General features: G+C 50.6%; 8 protein-coding genes across 8 annotated transcripts; 7 read left to right on the forward strand and 1 right to left on the reverse strand.

The window, feature by feature from the left end:
* Nucleotides 1-4,047: 4,047 nt before the first annotated feature.
* Nucleotides 4,048-6,522, forward strand: CC77DRAFT_1059230 (V-type ATPase; the record flags this gene model as incomplete). The annotated part of the gene is made up of 8 exons (XM_018528212.1): nucleotides 4,048-4,311; nucleotides 4,370-4,415; nucleotides 4,480-4,501; nucleotides 4,549-4,597; nucleotides 4,646-4,730; nucleotides 4,784-5,576; nucleotides 5,642-6,416; nucleotides 6,466-6,522. The coding sequence occupies 8 exons, from the start codon at nucleotides 4,048-4,050 to the stop codon at nucleotides 6,520-6,522; spliced, it is 2,091 nt and encodes a 696-aa protein (XP_018387738.1).
* A 217-nt stretch (nucleotides 6,523-6,739) lies between these two features.
* CC77DRAFT_1018358 (putative vacuolar dynamin-like GTPase VpsA) lies at nucleotides 6,740-9,564 on the forward strand. The gene is made up of 6 exons (XM_018524601.1): nucleotides 6,740-7,044; nucleotides 7,100-7,169; nucleotides 7,249-7,343; nucleotides 7,402-8,143; nucleotides 8,194-9,094; nucleotides 9,142-9,564. The coding sequence occupies exons 1-6, from the start codon at nucleotides 7,025-7,027 to the stop codon at nucleotides 9,393-9,395; spliced, it is 2,082 nt and encodes a 693-aa protein (XP_018387739.1). The 5' UTR covers nucleotides 6,740-7,024; the 3' UTR covers nucleotides 9,396-9,564.
* A 125-nt stretch (nucleotides 9,565-9,689) lies between these two features.
* CC77DRAFT_1048404 (hypothetical protein) lies at nucleotides 9,690-10,763 on the forward strand. Its single transcript, XM_018527532.1, has 2 exons — nucleotides 9,690-9,933; nucleotides 9,989-10,763. Exons 1-2 carry the CDS (start codon nucleotides 9,708-9,710, stop codon nucleotides 10,579-10,581), a joined length of 819 nt encoding a protein of 272 aa, XP_018387740.1. The 5' UTR covers nucleotides 9,690-9,707; the 3' UTR covers nucleotides 10,582-10,763.
* Nucleotides 10,585-12,265, reverse strand: CC77DRAFT_1018360 (CoA-transferase family III). Its single transcript, XM_018524602.1, has 2 exons — nucleotides 11,897-12,265; nucleotides 10,585-11,837 (listed from the first exon to the last, which is right to left on the reverse strand). The coding sequence occupies exons 1-2, from the start codon at nucleotides 11,964-11,966 to the stop codon at nucleotides 10,714-10,716; spliced, it is 1,194 nt and encodes a 397-aa protein (XP_018387741.1). The 5' UTR covers nucleotides 11,967-12,265; the 3' UTR covers nucleotides 10,585-10,713.
* A 331-nt stretch (nucleotides 12,266-12,596) lies between these two features.
* On the forward strand, nucleotides 12,597-13,865 carry CC77DRAFT_1029459 (hypothetical protein; the record flags this gene model as incomplete). Its single annotated transcript, XM_018526515.1, has 1 exon — nucleotides 12,597-13,865. The coding sequence occupies one exon, from the start codon at nucleotides 12,597-12,599 to the stop codon at nucleotides 13,863-13,865; it is 1,269 nt and encodes a 422-aa protein (XP_018387742.1).
* Nucleotides 13,866-13,973: 108 nt separating this feature from the next.
* On the forward strand, nucleotides 13,974-15,781 carry CC77DRAFT_725718 (hypothetical protein). The gene has a single exon (XM_018532922.1). The coding sequence runs from the start codon at nucleotides 14,182-14,184 to the stop codon at nucleotides 15,691-15,693; it is 1,512 nt and encodes a 503-aa protein (XP_018387743.1). The 5' UTR covers nucleotides 13,974-14,181; the 3' UTR covers nucleotides 15,694-15,781.
* A 1,312-nt stretch (nucleotides 15,782-17,093) lies between these two features.
* CC77DRAFT_930820 (hypothetical protein) lies at nucleotides 17,094-19,300 on the forward strand (the record flags this gene model as incomplete). Its single annotated transcript, XM_018534183.1, has 3 exons — nucleotides 17,094-17,783; nucleotides 17,846-18,187; nucleotides 18,251-19,300. 3 exons carry the CDS (start codon nucleotides 17,094-17,096, stop codon nucleotides 19,298-19,300), a joined length of 2,082 nt encoding a protein of 693 aa, XP_018387744.1.
* A 321-nt stretch (nucleotides 19,301-19,621) lies between these two features.
* On the forward strand, nucleotides 19,622-21,659 carry CC77DRAFT_725777 (hypothetical protein). The gene is made up of 3 exons (XM_018532923.1): nucleotides 19,622-20,228; nucleotides 20,278-20,725; nucleotides 20,779-21,659. The coding sequence occupies exons 1-3, from the start codon at nucleotides 19,943-19,945 to the stop codon at nucleotides 21,542-21,544; spliced, it is 1,500 nt and encodes a 499-aa protein (XP_018387745.1). The 5' UTR covers nucleotides 19,622-19,942; the 3' UTR covers nucleotides 21,545-21,659.
* Nucleotides 21,660-21,824: the final 165 nt, after the last annotated feature.

Raw genomic sequence — 21,824 nt, forward strand, 5'->3', positions numbered from 1 at the left:
CCCGAGCCATCGAACAGGGTTCCTCTCGGCACCGTTTTTAGCAGGCGTTCGTGCCCTGGTCTGCAACTTGGGCAACCATTAATACGGCATGGACTGAGCTACACATCACTTCCCTGGTCACACAAAAGCAGGGCAGCATAGCACCCATGGATTTGAACAAGGCGTAAAAGAGACGGACGTTGAAAGGGGCCAGGCTCACACAACGTGCAATGACGCGCAATGGGACGTTCGAGAACTCTTAAAAAGCCGTGAATTAACAGTAGTGATGATCTAGCGTCACACTACACCTTGAATCTTGGATATGTGCCGGCCATCATGTCCATCGAGGATGGGTTCAAACTAATTACATGGCATCATTGCCACGTGCGGAGCCCCAGATCTTCAGTATTCCATCGTTAAAGCCAGCGCCGCTCTATGCTATTGGGGTATCGTTTGAGGTTCCAGCCTCCAGTGTCATGCCGTAGAAGGTGGCGTATGACGCCATTGGTCGTTAAGGATAAGTCGTCTCAGTAGTACGTTTGGTATAGTCTGTGATATGCCACAAGAAATCGCTCCGCCACAAAATGCTCAAGTAGGTCTAGGCATGCTGGGATCCATAGCTTTCGAGAAGAGTGCGGCTTTTAGCTGACGGTAAGCCTCGATGGCAGCTTCGCGAGATTGAGCCTCGGATTCGGATTGTGGAGACGAATACGACTGATGTCTGGGCAATGAAGATGTCCATGTCGATATGTTGGATGCGTGCGCGGGCGTCAAGAAGGGGTGCGACGACTGGTGAGTGGCGACAGAGGCCATGATTCTTGGAGAAGGGGTAGAGGATGGTTGAGAGCCGGTTGAGCTTGGAGCACGAGAAGACATGTTGTTATGTTGGAAAAGAGGGATCTGGCAACCCATATATGATCTCGCAATAATTTGTCAAACGAGATACGAAAATAACAAATTTCCAAAGTCGAGTTGCGACTCTGAACTCCGAAACGTGCTCCGGCACGATTACGACTAGGGCTTGCAGGATGGCGGCTTCGCCAAATTGCCCCTCCGAGACATTCATGCCTCCGACATGATGATAAGAAAGGTAACCTTGTTGGTGCCGTCAATGACACGACAATCAGTGAGCAGGTACGCAGAGGTTGAGCGGGAGATCGTCGCGAAGCATCGTCTACCCAATAGCAACACGGCGACCAGGGATGTGCCTGCTCTGGGTTCCGGGGTGCTAGATGCCACGAGGTAGAAAATCGTATGTTGTTTGACAAATCCCAGAGAGTCGGGAAACGCCAATTTCATCGGGCGCATATGCGAGAATGATTTGTGACTTACCGGCCATCTGGTGGTGTTAATTCCAAATCCCACATACGTAATCGACGCTAACGGCCACTAGTTCCTCCGGTCTCACCTCCTCGAAACGCGACTTTAGCGACATCTATGCAAATCTCGCGTACACCTGTAGATGCTCATGAGCTCGGTCCGCCAGCAAACCCACGCCTCGCGTCTAAAGCGCCTCAACCGTTCGTATTGTCGCTGATCGCAAGCCCTCGGTTGCACGAGCACACTTCTTTAGGATTTTGACACGACATCGAATATGGAGACATCTCGACCCTAACGACGTGCCACATCTCTCGTCTGTTAGCAAGCCCAACCGTCTGCTCGAAAACACGAGTCTCTGAATAAATTCTCATCGTCATGATCGCTTGTTTGTTTGGCTCTTGTAAACAAAAGCACGTAAGGCAATAACACATACGGGTATCTCCCCACAGCGCACACCGCTTATCACATGTTCACCCAGCCGGGTAAGGCTCCACTCAGGCAGCCACCACAGGTTTGCTCCTACAGAAACGTCGGACTAAAGCAGTCTGCGGTGACAAATTACTGTGCAGCAAAGTGTGTGCCAGCTGGGACTCAGTCTCCACAACTGTACAGTGCCAGTAAGGTTGTTGAATCAGTCTGAAGAGCAACGTATACGTGTGTCGAATCGCGAATGTCTTATCTGTTAGCATCGGCCCCATGCCACCATAAAGTTGGGGAACAAATCATACAAAGAAACTAAGGTGCAATTGAATATCCACTGCCATTAATTCCATCTTCAGTATCGATATCTGTACCCGCATAGTATCGGCAACTTTCATACCCGATATCCGATGCACCTCAGTCCAGCTAAGTTCAAGTAGATCTTCTAGCTATTTAAGTTTCCATGATCCCGTGTGGCACTAGGAGATGACGCCTCAGGTAAATTCACAAGCGCAGGCGGCTCAAATAGTGTCCGGATGCGACATCTGACAGCACCTGTTCTTCAAGCCACCTGATGAATCGGTCCGATCTTCCATCTGTTAACCTATTCACCTTCAATCACATAATCGCGCTAGAATATTGGATACAATTGTTGCTCTTGGCGTTATACAACACGTGGCCTATGAATGTTATGGAGTCAATGATGGCCTACTACTCATACTGCTAACAGTAAAACCAGCACTAAGCAGTTTTGCGATGGTCGCAAGGCTTCTGTATGTTTGTTACAACTGCGACTTGAGCGCAAGGCGCCTACGCAGTATTCACTTTCCGTGAGCGTTACAGTATGCACGGTTACTATCCTCAAACGGGATAATCTCATAGTAGGATCTAGTGGCTGTTCTAAGTGATTTCCACACATATCGCATGTCTGGTTCAGCACGTGCCGATTCCACTAGTGAACCACATTCCAACATAACACCTGTCTCATGGTCTGGGTTGGTGATCATTGTCATTGTATCCCACTCGTCTGTTTGAGTATGTCAAGATTCAATTGTGGCATGTTCTTCAATTCGGTGGGAAGAATATTGCTTAACGGCATTCTTTTTTTCATATCCGCACGCATTGTACTAGGATCTAAGATTCATATGGGAATATGGTTGGTAGAAGACCTCGGTGGGTCTACCGATCATAGCAACCACAACCACAATGCCCCTTGTTGCACAAAGATTCCGTCCAGCCCTGGTTTGCATTTTCGTCAGGTAAAGGCGACTAGCTGATTAGGACCCTTCTTGAGACCACAACTACTGCACTGCCTGGCTGTTGTGCAAACGCTCGAATGCGCCCACTTCAAGTTTCACCTGAACACACGTCTCCTCATCTTCAACATGCATGACCAATCTCCAAGTTGGTTCGTCCTCAAATTCAAAGCGACTGCGGGCATACGCCACGAGACCCTGGTTTCTACCGTGACCTTCACCGCCCTTGCCTTGATCTAATCGTCGTAGATGTTGTCTATCGGCTTCACGGTGTTGGTCGCCGGAAGCAAGATGCTCACTCGAATCTTCCTAGAGGGTGGGAGGCTGACAGAAATGTAGAGTGCAGTATCCATGGCGATGGTTCCAGGCGAGGAAGTTTTGAATCACCCTATCTTTCCGCTATGCTGAAGATAAGTGATGCTCGTCACGCTCCGTACGCTGATCGTTTGCAGCTTATACTTGCCCAGACTATCCTCTGCCATCTGGCGACTAACCTCGCTACGCCATGATCCTTTCAGAAATCGAAGTCAATGTCGCAGTTATCCGTGCATCGCTGCTCTTCACGCGCTTCCTTCCGGCTTTCATCTCGGAGCAGTCCTTCAGCTGCAGAAGATGCAAAGACTTGCAGAACCTGGACTGGGCTACATGTACTTCGCAGAGGCACAGATGATGACCTGCAAAACTGCCGAGGTAACAGGCGGCGAGACACTCTGGTTGCGACGAATGGGTTCCCTCCGCGGGTTGCCACGGCCAAAGAGATGGAGAGGCTGGGGAGTAGCAAGCGAAACACAATATAGCTTACCGAAGACGGGATGTAGCTTCTGCTATGACGTATGTCAACATCGCAGCTTGATACATTGTTGCGCTACCAATATGCTGTCATGACAAGAGAAGATAGGTCAGTTACGTGCCTTGGGGCATTGCAGTGTCCAAGGACACGATGAATGTCATATTTCTCCACGACTCTGGAGAGCTCGCAGGCAGATGACAAGGAATGCCCCCACCAGGCGCTAGCGCGGCAGCTTAGCTTGTCGGCCGTGCTCAACCTCAACCTGCATCCAACAACGATTGAATGCAACTCGGTCTGCGTCCTCGTTTGCGAACACGGCCATCTTTGTACGATCTTGTTCAGAAGAAGAACATTGACCAGATCTCGATATCTGGAGCTCACCCCGCCGCCGGCCCCGACGACGTTGAGCCACACCGAATACCGCTTCCCGCGAGCCCGCTGATATCACCACGAGGCGAGCTTCCCACCCAGCCGCCGCCACCTCATATCACCCTACAAGAAGCCAGTGACGACGAGAAAGACACACCGGTAGACAAGATGCCTCCTGTAAGCAGCATCAGCTATCGAGGGGCATGTGGCGCATGCAGCTAATTCGTGGGCGCAGAAGCAACAGAAGAAGCAGGAGCAGAAGTCGGAGGGCGAGGAGCATGGTAAGCTCGAGCACTCTACGCACATGTGCAAAGTCTGTTGGAAGACATCGCTAACTCTGTGTAGGCGCCATCTACTCCATTTCTGGGTACGTCACCACTGTACAGTGCTCGAGTCGCATACTGATCCACCCAGCCCTGTCATCATTGCCGAGAACATGATCGGATGTGCTATGTACGAGCTTGTATGTTGATTGAAATGCGCTGAGATGGGAGAATGCTGACTCGTCTAGGTTCGTGTTGGTCACGACAACCTCGTTGGTGAGGTCATTCGAATCGAAGCCGACAAGGCCACCATCCAGGTCTACGAAGAGACTGGTACGCACACCACACACACATACACACGGCAGGACGTGGCTAATATCGCATAGCTGGTGTAACTGTAGGCGACCCCGTATACAGGACCGGACAGCCATTGTCTGTCGAGCTTGGTCCCGGTCTTATGGAAACCATCTACGATGGTATCCAGCGTCCCCTCAAGGGTATTGCCGACGACGCGAACAGCATTTACATTCCCCGCGGCATCAACTTGCCTGCTCTCGACCGCAAGAAGAAGTGGGAGTTTACACCCGGTTCCCTAAAGGTTGGAGACCACATCACTGGTGGTGACGTCTTTGGTACTGTCTTCGAGAACAGTCTCCTCAGCGAACATAGGGTTCTGCTGCCTCCCCGTGCCAAGGGTACCATCACCCGCATCGCCGAGAAGGGTAGCTACACCGTTGACGAGAAGATCCTGGAGCTTGACTTCAACGGCACCAAGACCGAGTACAGCATGATGCACAAGTGGCCCGTACGGGTGCCCCGTCCATCCAACGAGAAGTTGTCGTCCGACCAGCCACTCATTGTCGGTCAACGTGTCCTCGACTCTTTGTTCCCCAGTGTCCAGGGTGGTACCGTGTGCATCCCAGGCGCTTTTGGATGCGGCAAGACTGTCATTTCCCAGTCTCTATCCAAGTTCTCCAACAGTGACATTATCGTTTACGTTGGATGCGGTGAGCGAGGAAACGAGATGGCTGAAGTCCTGATGGACTTCCCAGAACTTACCATCGATGTCAATGGCAAGAAGGAGCCTATCATGAAGCGAACAACACTCATCGCCAACACCTCCAACATGCCTGTGGCTGCCCGTGAAGCCTCCATCTATACTGGTATCACAGTCGCCGAGTACGTAATATTTCCTGTACGAACTGCATGTGAAACAGGCACTGACTTCGTACTCCAATCTTTAGGTACTTCCGCGACCAGGGTAAGGACGTAGCTATGATGGCTGACTCGTCGTCGCGATGGGCTGAGGCTCTTCGTGAGATTTCCGGACGTCTCGGAGAGATGCCTGCTGACCAAGGTTTCCCTGCTTACCTTGGTGCTAAGCTTGCGTCTTTCTACGAGCGTGCTGGTCGCGTCCAGGCTCTGGGTAGCCCTGAGCGTTTCGGCAGTGTGTCTATTGTCGGTGCTGTCAGCCCTCCAGGTGGCGACTTCTCGGATCCCGTCACTACTAGTACCCTCAACATTGTGCAGGTCTTCTGGGGTCTCGACAAGAAGCTTGCTCAGCGAAAGCATTTCCCGTCTGTCAACACATCGATCAGTTACAGCAAGTACACAACCCCGCTCGACAAGTACTACGCCAAGAACAACCCCGAGTTCCCCCGTCTGCGCGATCGCATCAAGGAGCTTCTGACCACTTCAGACGACCTCGACCAAGTTGTGCAACTTGTCGGTAAATCAGCTCTGGGTGACGGTGACAAGATTACGCTTGACGTTGCTACACTACTCAAGGAGGACTTCTTGCAACAAAACGGTTACTCAGACTACGACCAGTTCTGTCCGCTGTGGAAGACTGAATGGATGATGAAGAACATGATGGCATTCCACGACGAGGCTCAGAAGGCTGTCTCCCAAGGGCATGCATGGCCCAAGGTCCGCGACGCGACCTCGGAGATCCAGAGCCAGCTCCGTTCGATGAAGTTCGAGCTGCCCAGCGACGGCCAGGAGAAGGTCACCAAGAAGGTAAGTTCAGTCAACTGTTGTTATCGTATAAATGCTAATGTTCAAACAGTACGAAGAACTTCTACAGAAGATGACCGACAAGTTTGCATCGGTTGTCGACGAGTAAATGTGTGTGCTTGAAGGTGATTTTCCCATAGCGCGTCTGTCTAGTATATCTCCATGATTATAGAATGCGAATTGTACCAAGATACCAATACTGCTGCCTGAACCGCTGACGACGCTGTTTCGCGTCTTGTGACCACAATGCGCATCATGTGCGCCTGCCCCGACATCGTTGTACTGGGAGTGTCGAGATAGCTCCATGTGAATAAAAGTGGCGTATCGGAGTGATTGAGCGCATCTCCCATGTGATGCATCTGACAGTTTGGTGACGTACGCATGTCGAGAAAATGCCAAAGTCGCATTTCGTGGGGCTGAGTCGTGTGGCGTATCGAAGCTTGGGCTCTCTCCGACGTTGGCACTTGCAGCAGCTACGCAACCCGCAAGCAACAACCCCGGATCTCAGACACTTTCGCCTCCAACAACTTTGATACCACCTACACCCGTATACACGGTTATCCGCGAACACTGAGCGTATTCAAACAACCTCCACTCACGCTTCGCCGACCATGGCGACAAACCCAAATGCGTACGCACATGTCTGGAACAGCCCCTCGCATTGCGGAAAGATAACAGGTGTCCAGCATCAACGTGAACGACCCCGGGCTGATCACTCTCGTAAACAAGCTCCAGGATGTCTTCACCACAGTCGGAGTACGTCGCTCCCTTCCGCCCACTCGCGCGCAACTGTCTGCAACCCAAGCCCAAACACCCGTACTGATGCCTAAGTTAGGTCCAAAATCCCATAGACTTGCCTCAGATCGCTGTCGTAGGATCGCAGTCCAGCGGAAAGAGTTCAGTGCTTGAGAACATTGTTGGGAGAGACTTGTGAGTGTTCGCAACTGCATCAAGGCGTGAGCGGAATATACTGACGGTAGCTCTACAGTCTGCCCCGAGGGACTGGTATCGTTACTCGAAGACCACTCATTCTCCAGCTCATCAACCGCACATCCTCGCAACCGAACGGCACTACCGAAGGAGCAAAGACAACAGACCAGGAGAACAATTCCGACGAGTGGGGCGAGTTCCTGCACATTCCTGGCCAGAAGTTCCACGACTTCAGCAAGATACGGGACGAGATTGTAAGGGAGACGGAGTCCAAGACTGGTCGAAATGCTGGTATCTCGCCCGCACCCATCAACTTGAGGATATACTCGCCAAACGTCCTCACGCTCACGCTGGTTGACTTGCCCGGTCTAACAAAGGTGCCTGTTGGAGATCAGCCAAGGGATATCGAACGTCAGATCCGAGAGATGGTTCTCAAGCAGATCAGCAAGCCCAATGCCATCATTCTCGCTGTCACCGCTGCGAACACCGATTTGGCCAACTCTGACGGTCTGAAGCTGGCTCGTGAAGTAGACCCTGAGGGACAACGAACCATTGGTGTGTTGACCAAGGTAGATCTGATGGACGAAGGAACCGACGTCGTAGACATTCTCGCCGGTCGCATTATCCCATTGCGGTTGGGCTATGTACCAGTTGTCAACCGAGGACAGAGGGACATCGAGAACAAAAAGGCCATCTCATACGCGCTCGAGCACGAGAGGCAATATTTCGAGAACCACAAGGCATACCGCAACAAGGCAGCATACTGCGGTACACCTTACTTGGCACGGAAGCTGAATTTGGTAGGTTCAAGCTCTTGTGTACTTGGGCAGTCAACAGCTAACAGCTACAGATCCTTATGATGCACATCAAACAAACTCTTCCCGATATCAAAGCTCGCATCGCTTCGTCGCTACAAAAATATCAGGCAGAACTTTCTTCGCTGGGCAACTCCATGCTCGGCAACAGCTCCAACATTGTCCTAAACATGATTACAGAATTCACCAACGAATACCGGGGAGTGCTAGAGGGCAACAACCAAGAGCTTTCCGCAGTTGAACTTTCAGGTGGAGCCCGTATCTCTTTCGTCTACCACGAATTGTACGCCAACGGTGTAAAGGCCGTTGATCCCTTCGATCAGGTCAAAGACATGGACATCCGGACCGTTCTCTACAACTCGTCTGGTTCATCCCCCGCGCTGTTCGTTGGTACTACTGCTTTCGAACTCATTGTGAAGCAGCAAATCAAGCGACTAGAAGAACCTAGCTTGAAGTGTGTCAGTCTCGTCTATGATGAGTTGATAAGGATTCTCAGCCAACTTCTCAACAAAAACGCTTTCCGCAGATACCCAGGATTGAAAGAGAAGCTGCACCAGGTCGTTGTTAGCTTCTTTAAGAAGGCCATGGAGCCCACCAACAAGCTCGTAAAGGATCTTGTCGCTATGGAGTCGGTCTACATCAACACTGGTCACCCTGACTTCATCAACGGTTCGCGTGCTATGGCGATTGTACACGAGCGACACAATAGCAGTAGGCCTCAGCAAGTAGACCCCAAGACTGGAAAGCCACTCCCACCTAGTGTCCCGCCGCGGTCGATATCTCCATCGCTCGATCCTAATGAGGGCGGTGGCTTCTTTGGATCATTCTTCGCTAGCAAGAACAAGAAGAAGATGGCAGCTATGGAGCCTCCGCCCCCTACACTGAAGGCTTCAGGCACCCTTTCCGAAAAGGAGTCGCAAGAAGTTGAAGTTATCAGTAAGGCTCCCCTGGCGACGATTTTGTACATGACTAACGATATCCAGAACTACTGATCACCTCATACTTCAACATTGTCCGTCGAACAATGATCGATATGGTACCCAAGGCCATTATGCTGAACCTTGTCCAGTGGACCAAGGAGAACATGCAAGGCGAGCTTCTCACCAACATGTACAAGACAGACGAGCTCGACGAGCTACTGAAGGAGTCAGAGTACACTGTCAAGAGGCGGAAGGACTGCCAGCAGATGGTGGAGAGCTTGTCTAAGGCGCAAGAGATTGTGAATCAAGTGCAGTAGATGGGCGCATATCTGGGACGGTCTTGCTGCTAGACTTGTGTGTTCTCCGGATTTGGCATTCTACCATGGTATGCAAGGTGTTTTGGGTGCTAGCTTGTTATGTTCCTGTCTTGAGCTTGCTCATAGTGTAGTCACCTATGCGATGATGCAGGCAAAATATATATGTCGTAAATCACTGTGCTCTATGTGGGATGCATGATGGTGTTCCTACCGTGTGGCTGTTGGGCGGCGTGCGGAGAACGCACAGGCCACCGAGCATCTCGAAAAGTCGCAATGGACTGAGATGCACGCCTCTTCAGCACCAGAGCGGCCATGCTGCTCCCACGAATATTTGCGCCTGTCCGCGCATCGTTAGCGACATCGACGACGTTCATCGCCCCATCTACCCGTGTTCTCGATGCCCTCCGCGTAGCCAATGGCGCCTCGGCCCCTACCCCGGTCCTCTCCTTCGTAAGACATTCAGCGCATCAGGCCCAAGGACGAGCCAACGGAGCAAAAGATGGGCCTGGAAAACGGTTAGGAGCCAAGAAGAGTGGAGGTGTGTCTCGTCAACTAGGCGTTTTGTCAGACAGGCATGGCTAACTGCAATGCAGGAGAGTATGTTATCCCAGGAAACATCATCTTCCGCCAACGAGGCACAGCGTGGTTTCCCGGCGAGAACTGCAAATTCGGTCGCGATCACTGCATCTTCGCTACAGAGTCTGGTTATGTCCGGTACTACCGTGACCCAAGGAAACACCCAAAGAGACAGTACATTGGTGTCGCCCTTGAGAAAGACCACACCCTTCCATATCCACCAAACGCGGCAAGGCGGAGACGACTAAACATGCTCGCTGTTCCCATCACATCACCCACAAACCCCTCTGCTGATGCAGTCGTTGTAACCGATCTACAAGTTGGCGACGGCACAGGCAGCCCAAGCAGCGTCCGCGATACCCCGCGCGAAGCGACAAGGAAGGGATTGACCTTGACCAAGGGCAAGGGATACGCGTACCGCGAGGCCAACTGGCAGATTGGACGTGCGGCAGAGAGAGCGGGTGTACAGGTCAAGGAGTTTGTGCCTGGCGACCGATGGACAGCGTGGCGGAAGAGGAGCACAAGGATCAAGGCTAACATGGAGAGGAAGAGACTCAGGAATGCGGGCAAGAAGACTAGCAAGCCCAAGGCGAGGAAGGCGAGAGCGTAGAGTAGTGAGACGACATACTTTGGCTTGTATGAATACATGTGTATACTGAAGACATGAAGCCTGTTTTGGCCCTGTACCAACCTGAGAAGCAATAGAGTGAGCAGATTATCAGGAAGAAAGTGTTTAGCACGGCTATAACCTTGCAGAATCCTTCCAGACCAATCCTCCTTGGTCTTCGATATAATGCCTCCCCTTTGTCCATCCCATCCATGTGCTTAACGTATCTTCACCCCCATGGCCAGGCCTCAAGCCCTTCTCGCTCCACCCACTGCCGTCCAATCCTATACCCTGACCCTCTGCAGCCGATCGTCCATCATCACCGTCCTTGATCGCATATCCAGGGGTAGACTTCAAGGTTACAGCCGGCCGTTGATCGAAACCTTGGGTCTCGAGCTCACCCTGTGTAAGCACAGGAGTGCAACATGCATCCGTACCGTCAAATATAGCCTCCCACTCCTCGCGCGTCTTCTTCTTGAATTCTAATGTGAAGAAGTCTTTGAGTTTTGGCCAATCTGCCTTGTCATCTCTATTCCCAGGTAGATCCGACGGCTCAAGGCCCATACCCTTGAGCAACGCGGCGTAGAACTGTGGTTCGATCGCGCCTACTGCCATGTACTTCCCGTCCTTGGTCTCGTATGTATCGTAAAACGGCGCTCCACCATCGAGCATATTTGTTCCCCTCTCCCTTTTCCAGACCTCCGTTTTTAGTCCTAATCGTGGCATAGTCGCCAATATGGCACTCCCATCCACCATGTTTGCCTCGACGATTTGTCCAAATCCGCTCCTTTCCCTCGCCAGCAGTGCCAGCACTATACCCATGAAACACATGGCGCCGCCTCCCGCAAAATCTCCAACTACATTGCCTGGTGCATACGGCCTCTCCCCTTTGCGCCCAAACATACTCAACACGCCCGAAACAGCAATGTAGTTGATGTCGTGCCCAGCCATTTGACTGTATTTTCCGTCTCGACGGAAGCCGGTCATGCGCGCCACGATTAACCGCTTATTCAACTTCAACAGCACTTTGTCGGGGTCGAGACCGGCCTTCTCCAACACGCCGGGTCGGAAGGGATCGATTACAACGTCGACATTCGCGACAATCTTCTTGATTAGCGCGAGGCCCGCAGGAGACTTGAGGTTTACGCATATCGAAGTTTTGCGGCGCGTTAGTTGGTCGGTGGACGGGGTTGCAGGTGCGCGGTCGAGGCGGAGGACTGTTGCGCCATAGTCTGCTAGGAGCATGCCGGCGAAGGGCCCTGAATGCTATTAGACGCTACTCTTACAGCTTTATCTGGGCAAACAAGCTTAGGGTTACCTGGAGCGAGTCCTGCGAATTCGAGGACGCGGATGTCCGCCAGCGGGGGCGGTTGATGTGCTGTTGTCATGGTGAAGTCGCTGTTGGGTACGACGTGCTACTTGGGACGATTGAAGTGATGCAAGTCAAAAGAGATTGACGCGAATCTGGTGGTACACATGCTCGACGTCGACATAGTTAGTTGTTGCGGCGGCCGGCTAAGGACGTCCGCGGGGAAGCCGAGGTGCGGATATCGCGAGCTGGAAAGCTGGGGTAGCTTCCTCGTCCGCCTTCGCGTTTGATTTGTTTGTTTGCATCCACACGCACTCGTATACCGACCATCGTTAAACACTCCTCTCACTTTAGGTCTATCGACTTGAGGCTGATGTAGTCTGGCATGCCAAATAATGTGTATTTGCCCAGGCACGATGTGCGTTTCCCCACTTTTCTACGACTGGTAGCATTAGGCATCAGCGCCTATCTGTCTGCCAGAGCGATCTGACAACAATCCAAAAGCGTCGTATAGGTAACTGTTGCTACTTTGGAGTCATAGCTCTTTGATCAACCGCTCGATAACAGACGTGGCTTCCTTCTATGATCGCGACCACCCGCTGTCCCCAACCACATCATGCCTCCTCAGTTAAGACAGCGCACATCGCGCATCAAACCTGAATCTTATGCTCTTGCTTCAAACCCCTCTTCAAGTCAAACTCGCCTCCTCATGTCTGAACATACAGAAAGTTTAGTAAACTGCACACCTCCAATCTACACCATCGATCTCTCACTACCACCACGTGAGCGCTATGTGTTAGTCGCCACTGACTACGCCCATGCTCTGCGTCAGATGCCAGTTCTCTACGACGAAGCAGTAGAGCATTTGAAGCTTCCTATTGGGTTCTTCCATCTCTTAGGCCGTATGCTCTTGCGTCGTCTTCATAGCGATGAACAGACCGAGGAACTCAGAGGAATCAGTCAGGCATGTGGGATTCCCATGTATTTACTCGTCGCTTACAACGTCTTCCTGGACCTTCTTATGGGCTGCACAAGCGGTGGCGTCATGGTCAAGGAGCCTAGAGTCGAGCCAACGATGATGCATTTCCGAACGTTGGATTGGTCCATGCCTCTTTTACGGCAGGTCATCGTACAGTTTGAGTACGTTAGCAGAACAGGTGGCGACGTGATAGCAAGGACTGTGGGCTATGTGGGGTTTGTGGGTGTACTTACAGGCGTAAGGAATGGACTGAGCATGTCACTCAACTTCCGGCCCTACCACAATACCCACGGACTGTCGGGGCCAAACATCAGATATTACTGGAATACTCTGATGGTGCTTCTGGGACGGAAGCCGAGTATCTCCAACCTGTTACGCGATTGTCTCCTACCTAGACTAGGCGCACCTCGAAGACGACAAAGGCTTTCCAAAAGGTCTGCCCAGGAAGAGGAAACACTGACATCCACAACCATTTCACCATACGATGCACCCGAACTATTCAACATCATCCCTCACATGCATACGTCAGTAGCATACCTGATATTCTGCACGGGGGCAGAAACAGTGGTTCTAGAGAAAGACTTTGAAAGTGCGAGAACTTTACGCTCTTCGACTTTCATCAGCACCACCAATCATGATGCGTCATTGGAGGCTACAGACAACCCACAAGCCATTCAGAATCATGCCGTTCATAATCAGGGTCGGAATCACAACTTCCTTAATGCGGGTATGCAAGAAGTGCTTGACGAAAGCATCGCGCGGAAACAGTGTCTGAAGCAGAAGTGGCTGGATTGGAGCCAGGAGCAAGATCGTAAAACGAGGCGAGGACAAACTGCAGCGAAAGGCATTAGCCCGGAGAAGCTAACCGAGTGGCTAATGCAATACCCCGTTTGCAATGAGGTTACACATTTCGTGTGTGTGATGGATCCAAAAGAGGGTGTATTCAGATGGGTGCGGGCTTTTGAGGAGGGCGAGATAGAGTTCCTGGATGAAGCTTAGTATTGATTAGTAGACTTGCCACCACAACCTCATGTTTGGCATTCCGAGATCTTTTATAATATGAAGTTTCGGAAGGACAGTTGTTGGTGTTCGCGTTGGTAACAATATCTTCGAAGGCCTCGGCCCAGGAGAACTAAAGCGGGAGCTAACGTTAGTGTGCAGTTTGCCACCCGTTACTCTCGATCCTCGACAATTTACGGAACAGCTTCCGATTCCCATACATCACCCTCTCCCGCGACACACTATGCCATAGATGACGATGGCGATTCAGAGGTGTCTTTAGCAGAGTATCAACGAAGATGTTTGACACGCCCAGATGGCGACACACAAGAGATCGAGGACTGGTTGTTGGACATGTAGGGAAGCTGGCTACAAGTGCGACGAGCTGAAACCTTTTTGTGGACGTTGCACAAGACTGAGGATAACTTGCAAAGGCTACGGGATCAAGCTGAAATGGCAAGACGACGGCGTCAGCACATTGGCAAAACCACCACGGAAGGGTCGGAAGAAGAAGACCATTGATCAGGTCCAAGCGCCCAGCCCGACATCGATCGTCAGCTTTGCATCAACACCGATGGCACTGTCAAGTCCTGAGTTTGTCTTCTCATCGCCTGAATCGACAAACACCATGCCTACATTGCCGCTGAACAGTCCTGGTTTGTCGTACGGCTTGTCCCTAGATGATCGATGGCTCCTTAATTACTGGGTTGAGCAGCTCTCCACGTTGATATCGGTAGCACCTAGACATGGCGTTGCAACACCATTTCAGCGACACTTGACAGCTATGGCTTACGAGTCTCCGGCGCTTAGATCAACGATTCTTTCAATGGCCGCAAATCACCTCGCATTAACCTCAAATAATGCTTCGCTACACCTACAAGGCTACCGTTTCCAGCGCAACGCCATTCGCGAGCTTCAGCAGATGATTCAAGATCCAGTAGAGATAGATGCTGAGCCGGCGCTAGCCACTGTTATGATGATGCAGGTATCAGCACGATTATTTGGCGATGACGATGAAGCTCACGTTGCAAATCATCTGATCGGTGCTAAAGCTATGATATCGAGACATGAAGGAGATGGCTGGCTTGCTTCGTCGAATGCCCGATTCCTCATGAGTCTTTTCGCATATCATGATATACTCTCATCTGTTTCGAGGGGTTCACAGCCATTGTTGGATCACAAAACGGGCTTTACCGCCGTCGAAGGAGAACAACAGCTAGAAAGCATTGCAAATGTGCTTTTGGTGGTTGCACAGATCAGTCAGCTACAGCACGCTATAAAGATGAGAAAGGCAGAATCACCAACATGCCCGGCTTTGTCGGAAGATGAGAACACTACCGGCCGGCGAATCCAGCAAACATTGCTAGCTATGGACTTCGTTGCATGTAAGCAGGAGGAAACCCAAGAAAATACTGATATCAGCTCGACAGCTGAAGCCTACCGCCATGCCGCTTTCATATATTTGTATCGGACCTGGCTTGATATAGGTGCTCCCAACCCGATAAGCATGGAGCACATCAACCAGTGTCTATCACAACTACAACAAGTCGATGCACATTCACCTCTTACATCATCACACATCTGGCCGCTTTTCACCGCTGGCTGCGAGGCGATTGATAGCACTCAGAGGCATTTTGTTCGTGTTCGATTCGAAGAGATGTATGCTGTAAAGCGCTTTCCGAGCCTGAAACGAGTCATGCGTGATATTGAGCATGTTTGGGAGGCCAAAGATACGGAACAGCAGACGAAAGGTCAAGCGGGTATGGCCAAGGTTGATTGTATACAAGTCATCCTGAAAAGAAGGGGGAGAGAAGTGGAGCTTGCCTGAAGAAGGCGTGTAACGATTGTCAATTTGGATGCACTTAGGCGAGCGTCACTTACCTTCTAAGCAGCCTGCAAGGAAAGCACTATTTCAGTCGCGTTATGTGATACCAAACTCGTACTTGATAGCTATGCCATGTCCGTTTTTCAACGTGCAAATCCAATCACACTCGCCTAGCCACGATGCCAGCCCCGACTCCAACCTCCGACTCCAAGGCTCTAACCGCAGAGCTCTTGGGCAACGTCCTCAGCTATGTCTCCAATATCCTTGAACGCGAGATTGAAGAGTCTGAGACTGGGTTTGGTGGCTACCTTCTCGAGTTTAATTCTATAAAAAGAATGAAATGTATCGTACTCCTTCAAAAGGGCAGGTGTGTGTGTGACTACTGCAGAAGCTATACGTTACAGACTCTCTTCAATCAAATGTATCCCACTACAACACACTCAGTAAACAAACGGGGAGCACGAGCTCGTCTATACACGTAGGCAAAAGTCTTGAACCTCGACCCTTCTCTGTTCATACTTTTATATCCGTGTATCTCTTTCAGACCGATCTGCGGCTCCCAAGTGAATTCAAAATCCTTATGCGCTAGATCACGACGCAGCTCGCAAACAAGTCGAAGAAATAGACCGATGGCCTATATACTTGTATGAGATGACTGAGACGAATCTCCTTTCAATGTTAGGATCGTATATCATGGTAGGCGCGCGACGACAACACGATGTACAACTCATCTGCCTGGACGCGGAACGCAACTGCAGTACGCTCCTAAGTCAATCGAGAGATGTAAGCACCTGGACGGACACGCAATTGTAAAAGCGCAAAATTACGATTGAACTTTTGCTGCTCCCGTCGCTTGAATGCTATCATCAGCATGGTGGGTCAGCCAGCATTGCAAAATCTCGCTCTTAAGGCTATTCGCTGAAAAACTATGGTGATTGTGGTTGATGGGGCATGTACCGCTCCTATGACACCGCCTGCGCAACCGAAAAAATGCGCAGCCAGCTCTAATGGAGCACTTGGTTCCTTCTCCGCAGCGCTATATCGCAATCACCCAATAGGTAAACTCGGTTCGCATCGATACAAGACGTAAAGATGCGGATGAGATAGGTGTTTGAACTGTCTGATGGTGCGTAAGGAAACAGAAAAGAAGCACGGCAAATTTTCGATGTTATCATGATATTGCTTGGCGCGCTACTCTGCATAGGTGTTAGCGTCAACCCTCCAAATGGGTCCACTTGAGGCCCCTCCCCAGCCACCTGATGTAGATTCAGCCACCTCTAGATACGGATTCAGCAGGCTCAGGTGTTCTTTATGACTTGCCCCACCATTGCAACCATCGACGGTCTATGGCGAAGGAAGCGACAGAGCTATGTACACGCAAGACCTCCAGCTGCCTGACAAACATGGACACGCAACCAGCCGTACCCCCCAGGGATGCGAGCATTGAGTACATCAGCGACAACATCTTTCAATTGACACTGACGACAGAAAATAAGGACGAGATCTTCGCTCACGGTCTCTCCAAGCTTGATGAGAGTGCAGAAGAAGCCGACTTGATTCTTCGAAACCTGACAGCATGGTGCCCGGATATCGCCGCTCAGTTCTCCAAACGTTCGTCAACAACAATCTTGGATACCCCGTTTCGCCTGATCTTCCCGGCTGATGCTCGAGAATCATTCGACAACGGCCTGTATGTGCGCCAATATGTAGCGATCTCTTACTGCTGGCACTCAGCAGATTATCCGTATCCAGGCTGTGAACCGTACGATTGCTGGCCATTTAGCAAACCCTTCGTAGATGCGATTCTGAGCGACAAGGACCATCCTCGCGAGGGGATATGGATTGATCAGCTCTGTATCGACCAGGAGGATAGTCTCGATAAACAGAAATCGGTTGCTGCCATGGACGTAATTTACCGATCGTGTATCCGGTTGTTGGTTCTGCTGGAAGATGTAACGTTGGACGAGGCAGAAACGCGACTTGTGAAGGATTGCACCGGTATTGCAATGCGATACAAAAGATCTTGGGTACCTGAACCTGATGTCAGGCACCTTTATGTGTCTGTATGGCGTAAGGTGGAGAAAGCGCGATGGGTACGTGTATATATTAGAGATGTATCTTGGACGTACACTGACTTTGCGCCCACCTCATGTAGTGGGACCGAGCCTGGTGCTATCATGAGTTCTGTTTAAACGAACCTCAGAGTGTTATGAGGCATCTTGATGTCCACGAAGCGACCTTTGTCATGAATGGTCCTGATGGCTCCACTGTGAAGGTGAAATGGCTAGACCTCCGCCTTATTTTGTCCATGGGGGTGGAATTTTTATATGCTGAGCAGGGCTTCGACCTGACCCACGCCAAGACCAGTGTGATTCTTACAGGATATGTTACTAGTGGTGAAGATCCGACAACACGCAATGGAGAGGTGTCGAGGCCAAGCATCATGGCTCGTCACAATGGCGTTGCACAGAAAGGATGCCAATATTTCGAAGACCGTGTCAGTAACATCTCTGTAGAATCTCGCGTGAGACAACTACTGACTTTGTACACCGATCTTTAGGTCAGTATCATGTTGAACATTAGTGGGCTTGCTTTAGCTTATAATGGCGATGGTTCGTCCGATAAAGAGAAGATTCTGTATGTCAGCGCACTCTTAGCTCTTGCAGCAGGAGAGGCACACCCACTCAGTATGATGGACAGCAAATCGATCAAGCTCGACGGCAACACAACGTGGTTATCACCAAGTATTGCTGCTCAGGATACCACAATTCCAAATTATATCCTCGGAAGCGTGCAGGGCATCCGACATATCTCTACGGAGTTCATCGAGCTCGACATGATCTTTCTCAGGGCGCCTTGGGGATTGAGACAGCAAGATGCACAATTGGAAACTGCTAATCGGGTTTTTCCCGAAATGATAGAAACCACGGAGCCACTGAGGCACACTCCAGACGGAGTCATTGTGAGCCCACTCACAGTACGGCCAGACAGCGAGTACGATGAGCGCCGACGAAAGTTCATCGCCATATGTATCGAAAATGGCCTTGAATTCACCGCTGCCCTGTGGGAGCAGCCCAAGCGTGATGTCGTGCATCCCAACTATAACCAAGGCGGACACCAAGATTTTCAGCCGAACGCAGCGCTGAGTGTATCAGCTCAGAAATTTTTGGAACAACTACATCGGAATGCAAATGCAGAAATAGTGGAAAGGATTGCGTTCGATGTAGAAGACGCTAAACTCTTCCTGACGTGGGTAACCGATCCTCGTTCGATGTATTACATTGGCTATCTAACGGTTCGCTTGCAATGCACGATCGATGGCCGTCATGCTCTTATGACTAGCACGCACATCAACGAACATTGGGAAGGCGCTGTGTTTGAGGAGCTCCAAGCCGCAATCCCTGTGGATCTGCTTGGTGTGAGTTGTATACCGCTAAGGATATGGATATTGCAACCATTGGAGATCAAGGAAGACAAGGTGGTGAGCTGGAGAATCGTAGCTAAGGCGCTACTGCTTGGTGAACCTGATCTGATGGAGGAAGTAAGACTCAATGGAAATCGAGACGACGCAGTCGTGAAATTGGAAATGGGAGTACGCGTTGGCGCCTAGAGATCTCCAGGCGCTGCTGGCGCTGCTGAATAAGGTCACAGCGCACAATGCAGGGATTGGTGTCGCTGCTTTGAGGCTCATGGACAGCATGGGAACAATTTGCAACACCATATTTACAAGTAGTTTGCCGCAACCTATCACAAAATAGGTTGTGCTGTTCATCGATGACTCGGTCACAACATTAGTCATACCAACTGCATCAAGGCAAACGGACGAGCATGGCTGCCCAGCTCTCGTTGCTTATTCACCAGCTTGACAGGTAAACTCAATTACTAATTCACACACGCCCCCCCCGGAAGCGCATCAGTCGCTGATCCGAACTGTAACGTCCATCATTGTTCTGTTTGACACCGAGTTCTGTATTCGCTTCGACGGGGTTCGACTTCGTGTTGCCAGTCTTTGAGTGGCCTGTTCGCTTGTCGCCGCCTTGGATATGACGCCCCTCTTGTGCGATTGCCCTGCAGGCCGTCGGCATGACCTTCAGCTCTACTACACTCTCGCCCAGTGCCGTCTCTATCATGGCGCTAGATTTGTACTGTCGATGACATAAGGTTGTCGCCGCGCTCGTTTGTGTCCAGTATATAAATAAAAGTACAGAGTCGTCTGGAGACGCACTGCCATCGCGACCCTCAATTCTCCGCCATGGATCGCTCCACCAAACCAAGTTTCAACTTTGTGAACCTCACACATCCGGACGATTTAAAGAATGAAGAAACCCAACTTCGCATCCGACGTTTGGCTATGACTGAGGTCGGCAAAGCCAGGAGGAAACCCAAAGCGAAGAGGGCACGCAACGAGATCATCCTTGAATTCCGAAATCCATTCGAAAGTCGCGTAGACATTGATCGGTTTGGTGGCGGTCAGCTTGACCCATTCAATCCTTATCCAATCGAACTGAATGACTCCGATCGAGCGTTGCTAGCGAACGGTAGGCGCATTTCCCCGTTGTGGCCAGACTCTTTCCTGACTTGATGTAGTATTCAGTACTGAGGACAACAATCATCCTAGTCAGCTTCGCGGCTCATGGTACCCCGTTGGACTGAGCGATGCAGCTGCTTTCTACAACATGCTGTCAAATTCCCAGAACTTCTTATTCCAGAAACGCAACGGATACTATCCCTCCCAAGACGATGCCATAGCGCTAAGATATCATAACAAAGCGCTTGGTCATACCGCCCAGATGATGAATGATCCTAGCAAGCGTCTAAGTGACGAGGTCATAGGTGCCGTGGTATCTTTCATGATCCACTTTGTGGGTAATATGTATTACAATGACAGTGGCGAGGCTGACATCTCCCAGGCTCTGATGGGAAACTTCACTGGCGATGACTGGCATAAACACAGTAGCGCATTAGTCAGAATAGTGGAACTCCGTGGCGGCTACGATGCCATCGCGAAAGAGTACTTGCGAATCACAATCAGTTGGTAGGTCTGAACGGAGTACAATTGAGCTGGAATACCCACTGACATGCGAGTAGGGCAGATCTTATAGGAAACTTCTATCAAGACCACTCGCCAATTGTTCCTATGCCACCACAGTGGATAGCAGACTCCAAATCTCCACCGAATTCTCCACGACCTTGTAGTGCTGTATCCCTTGCATGGAAACAAGTACTACCCATGCAGCTCGACTTTATCACAATCTTCGATGATGTAGTACAACTGATCTCTCTTGATCGAGCTTTCAACGAACAGCAGCTGATGCTAGCGATCACGAGCGGTAGTTGGATGGAACCAACCATATACCGCCTGTTGGCTATTCGGCCTCTAAATCACGGCGATGACAGAGAGATAGTCATCGAAGAAGTGTGTAGACTTGGAACATTACTCTTTCTGGCACCGCTCTGGAGAAATTTTGGTCAATCGCCCGTATGGACAGCCGCCATATCTCGCAATCTCCTACTTGTACTCACGAAGAACATGATCGAATGGAACGACTTGAAGCCTTTTTTAATTTGGGTGCTGTACTCTGCTGCCGTCGAGACCAAAGACCTTGCAGAACGAAGCCAATTTGTGTTCATGCTTGGAATTCTGATGAGTGGTATGCAGCTACATGAGTGGGACGATATCATGTTAATTGTTAAGAGTGTATTATGGGTAGAGAAGGTCTTTGCAGGCACAGATGAGTTGATTCGCGACGAAGTTATGCAGATCGTGAACCATAATCCTATGAACATCTTGCTGGCTGAAACTACGCCGCCAAGTTTCTTGGGAGACTTCGCGACTGAGACAGGTCAGGACTAGACTAAATTTGGAAAGAGGATATCCCTGTATTGCAGAAGCAAACGGCAGCACTTTGACTTTCGTACTTAGTTCCAATTTCTTATCGTTCCACTTCATGTGAACAAGCTGTGGCGGAGCATCTACGAGACACTCTAGTCGTCTACAGCACCGATTAACCTAAGACCTTGTATGTGCTATCTACTGGTATTTAACGGCCTTTCGGCTTCTCCAACGACCAGTGCAGCACTCACTGCGCTCACTGTGCATGCTTACCGTCGTATCAAGAGAAATAACATCCTTT

Source organism: Alternaria alternata, assembly GCF_001642055.1.
Source record: "Alternaria alternata strain SRC1lrK2f unplaced genomic scaffold CC77scaffold_6, whole genome shotgun sequence".
Classification (NCBI taxonomy): domain Eukaryota; kingdom Fungi; phylum Ascomycota; class Dothideomycetes; order Pleosporales; family Pleosporaceae; genus Alternaria; species Alternaria alternata.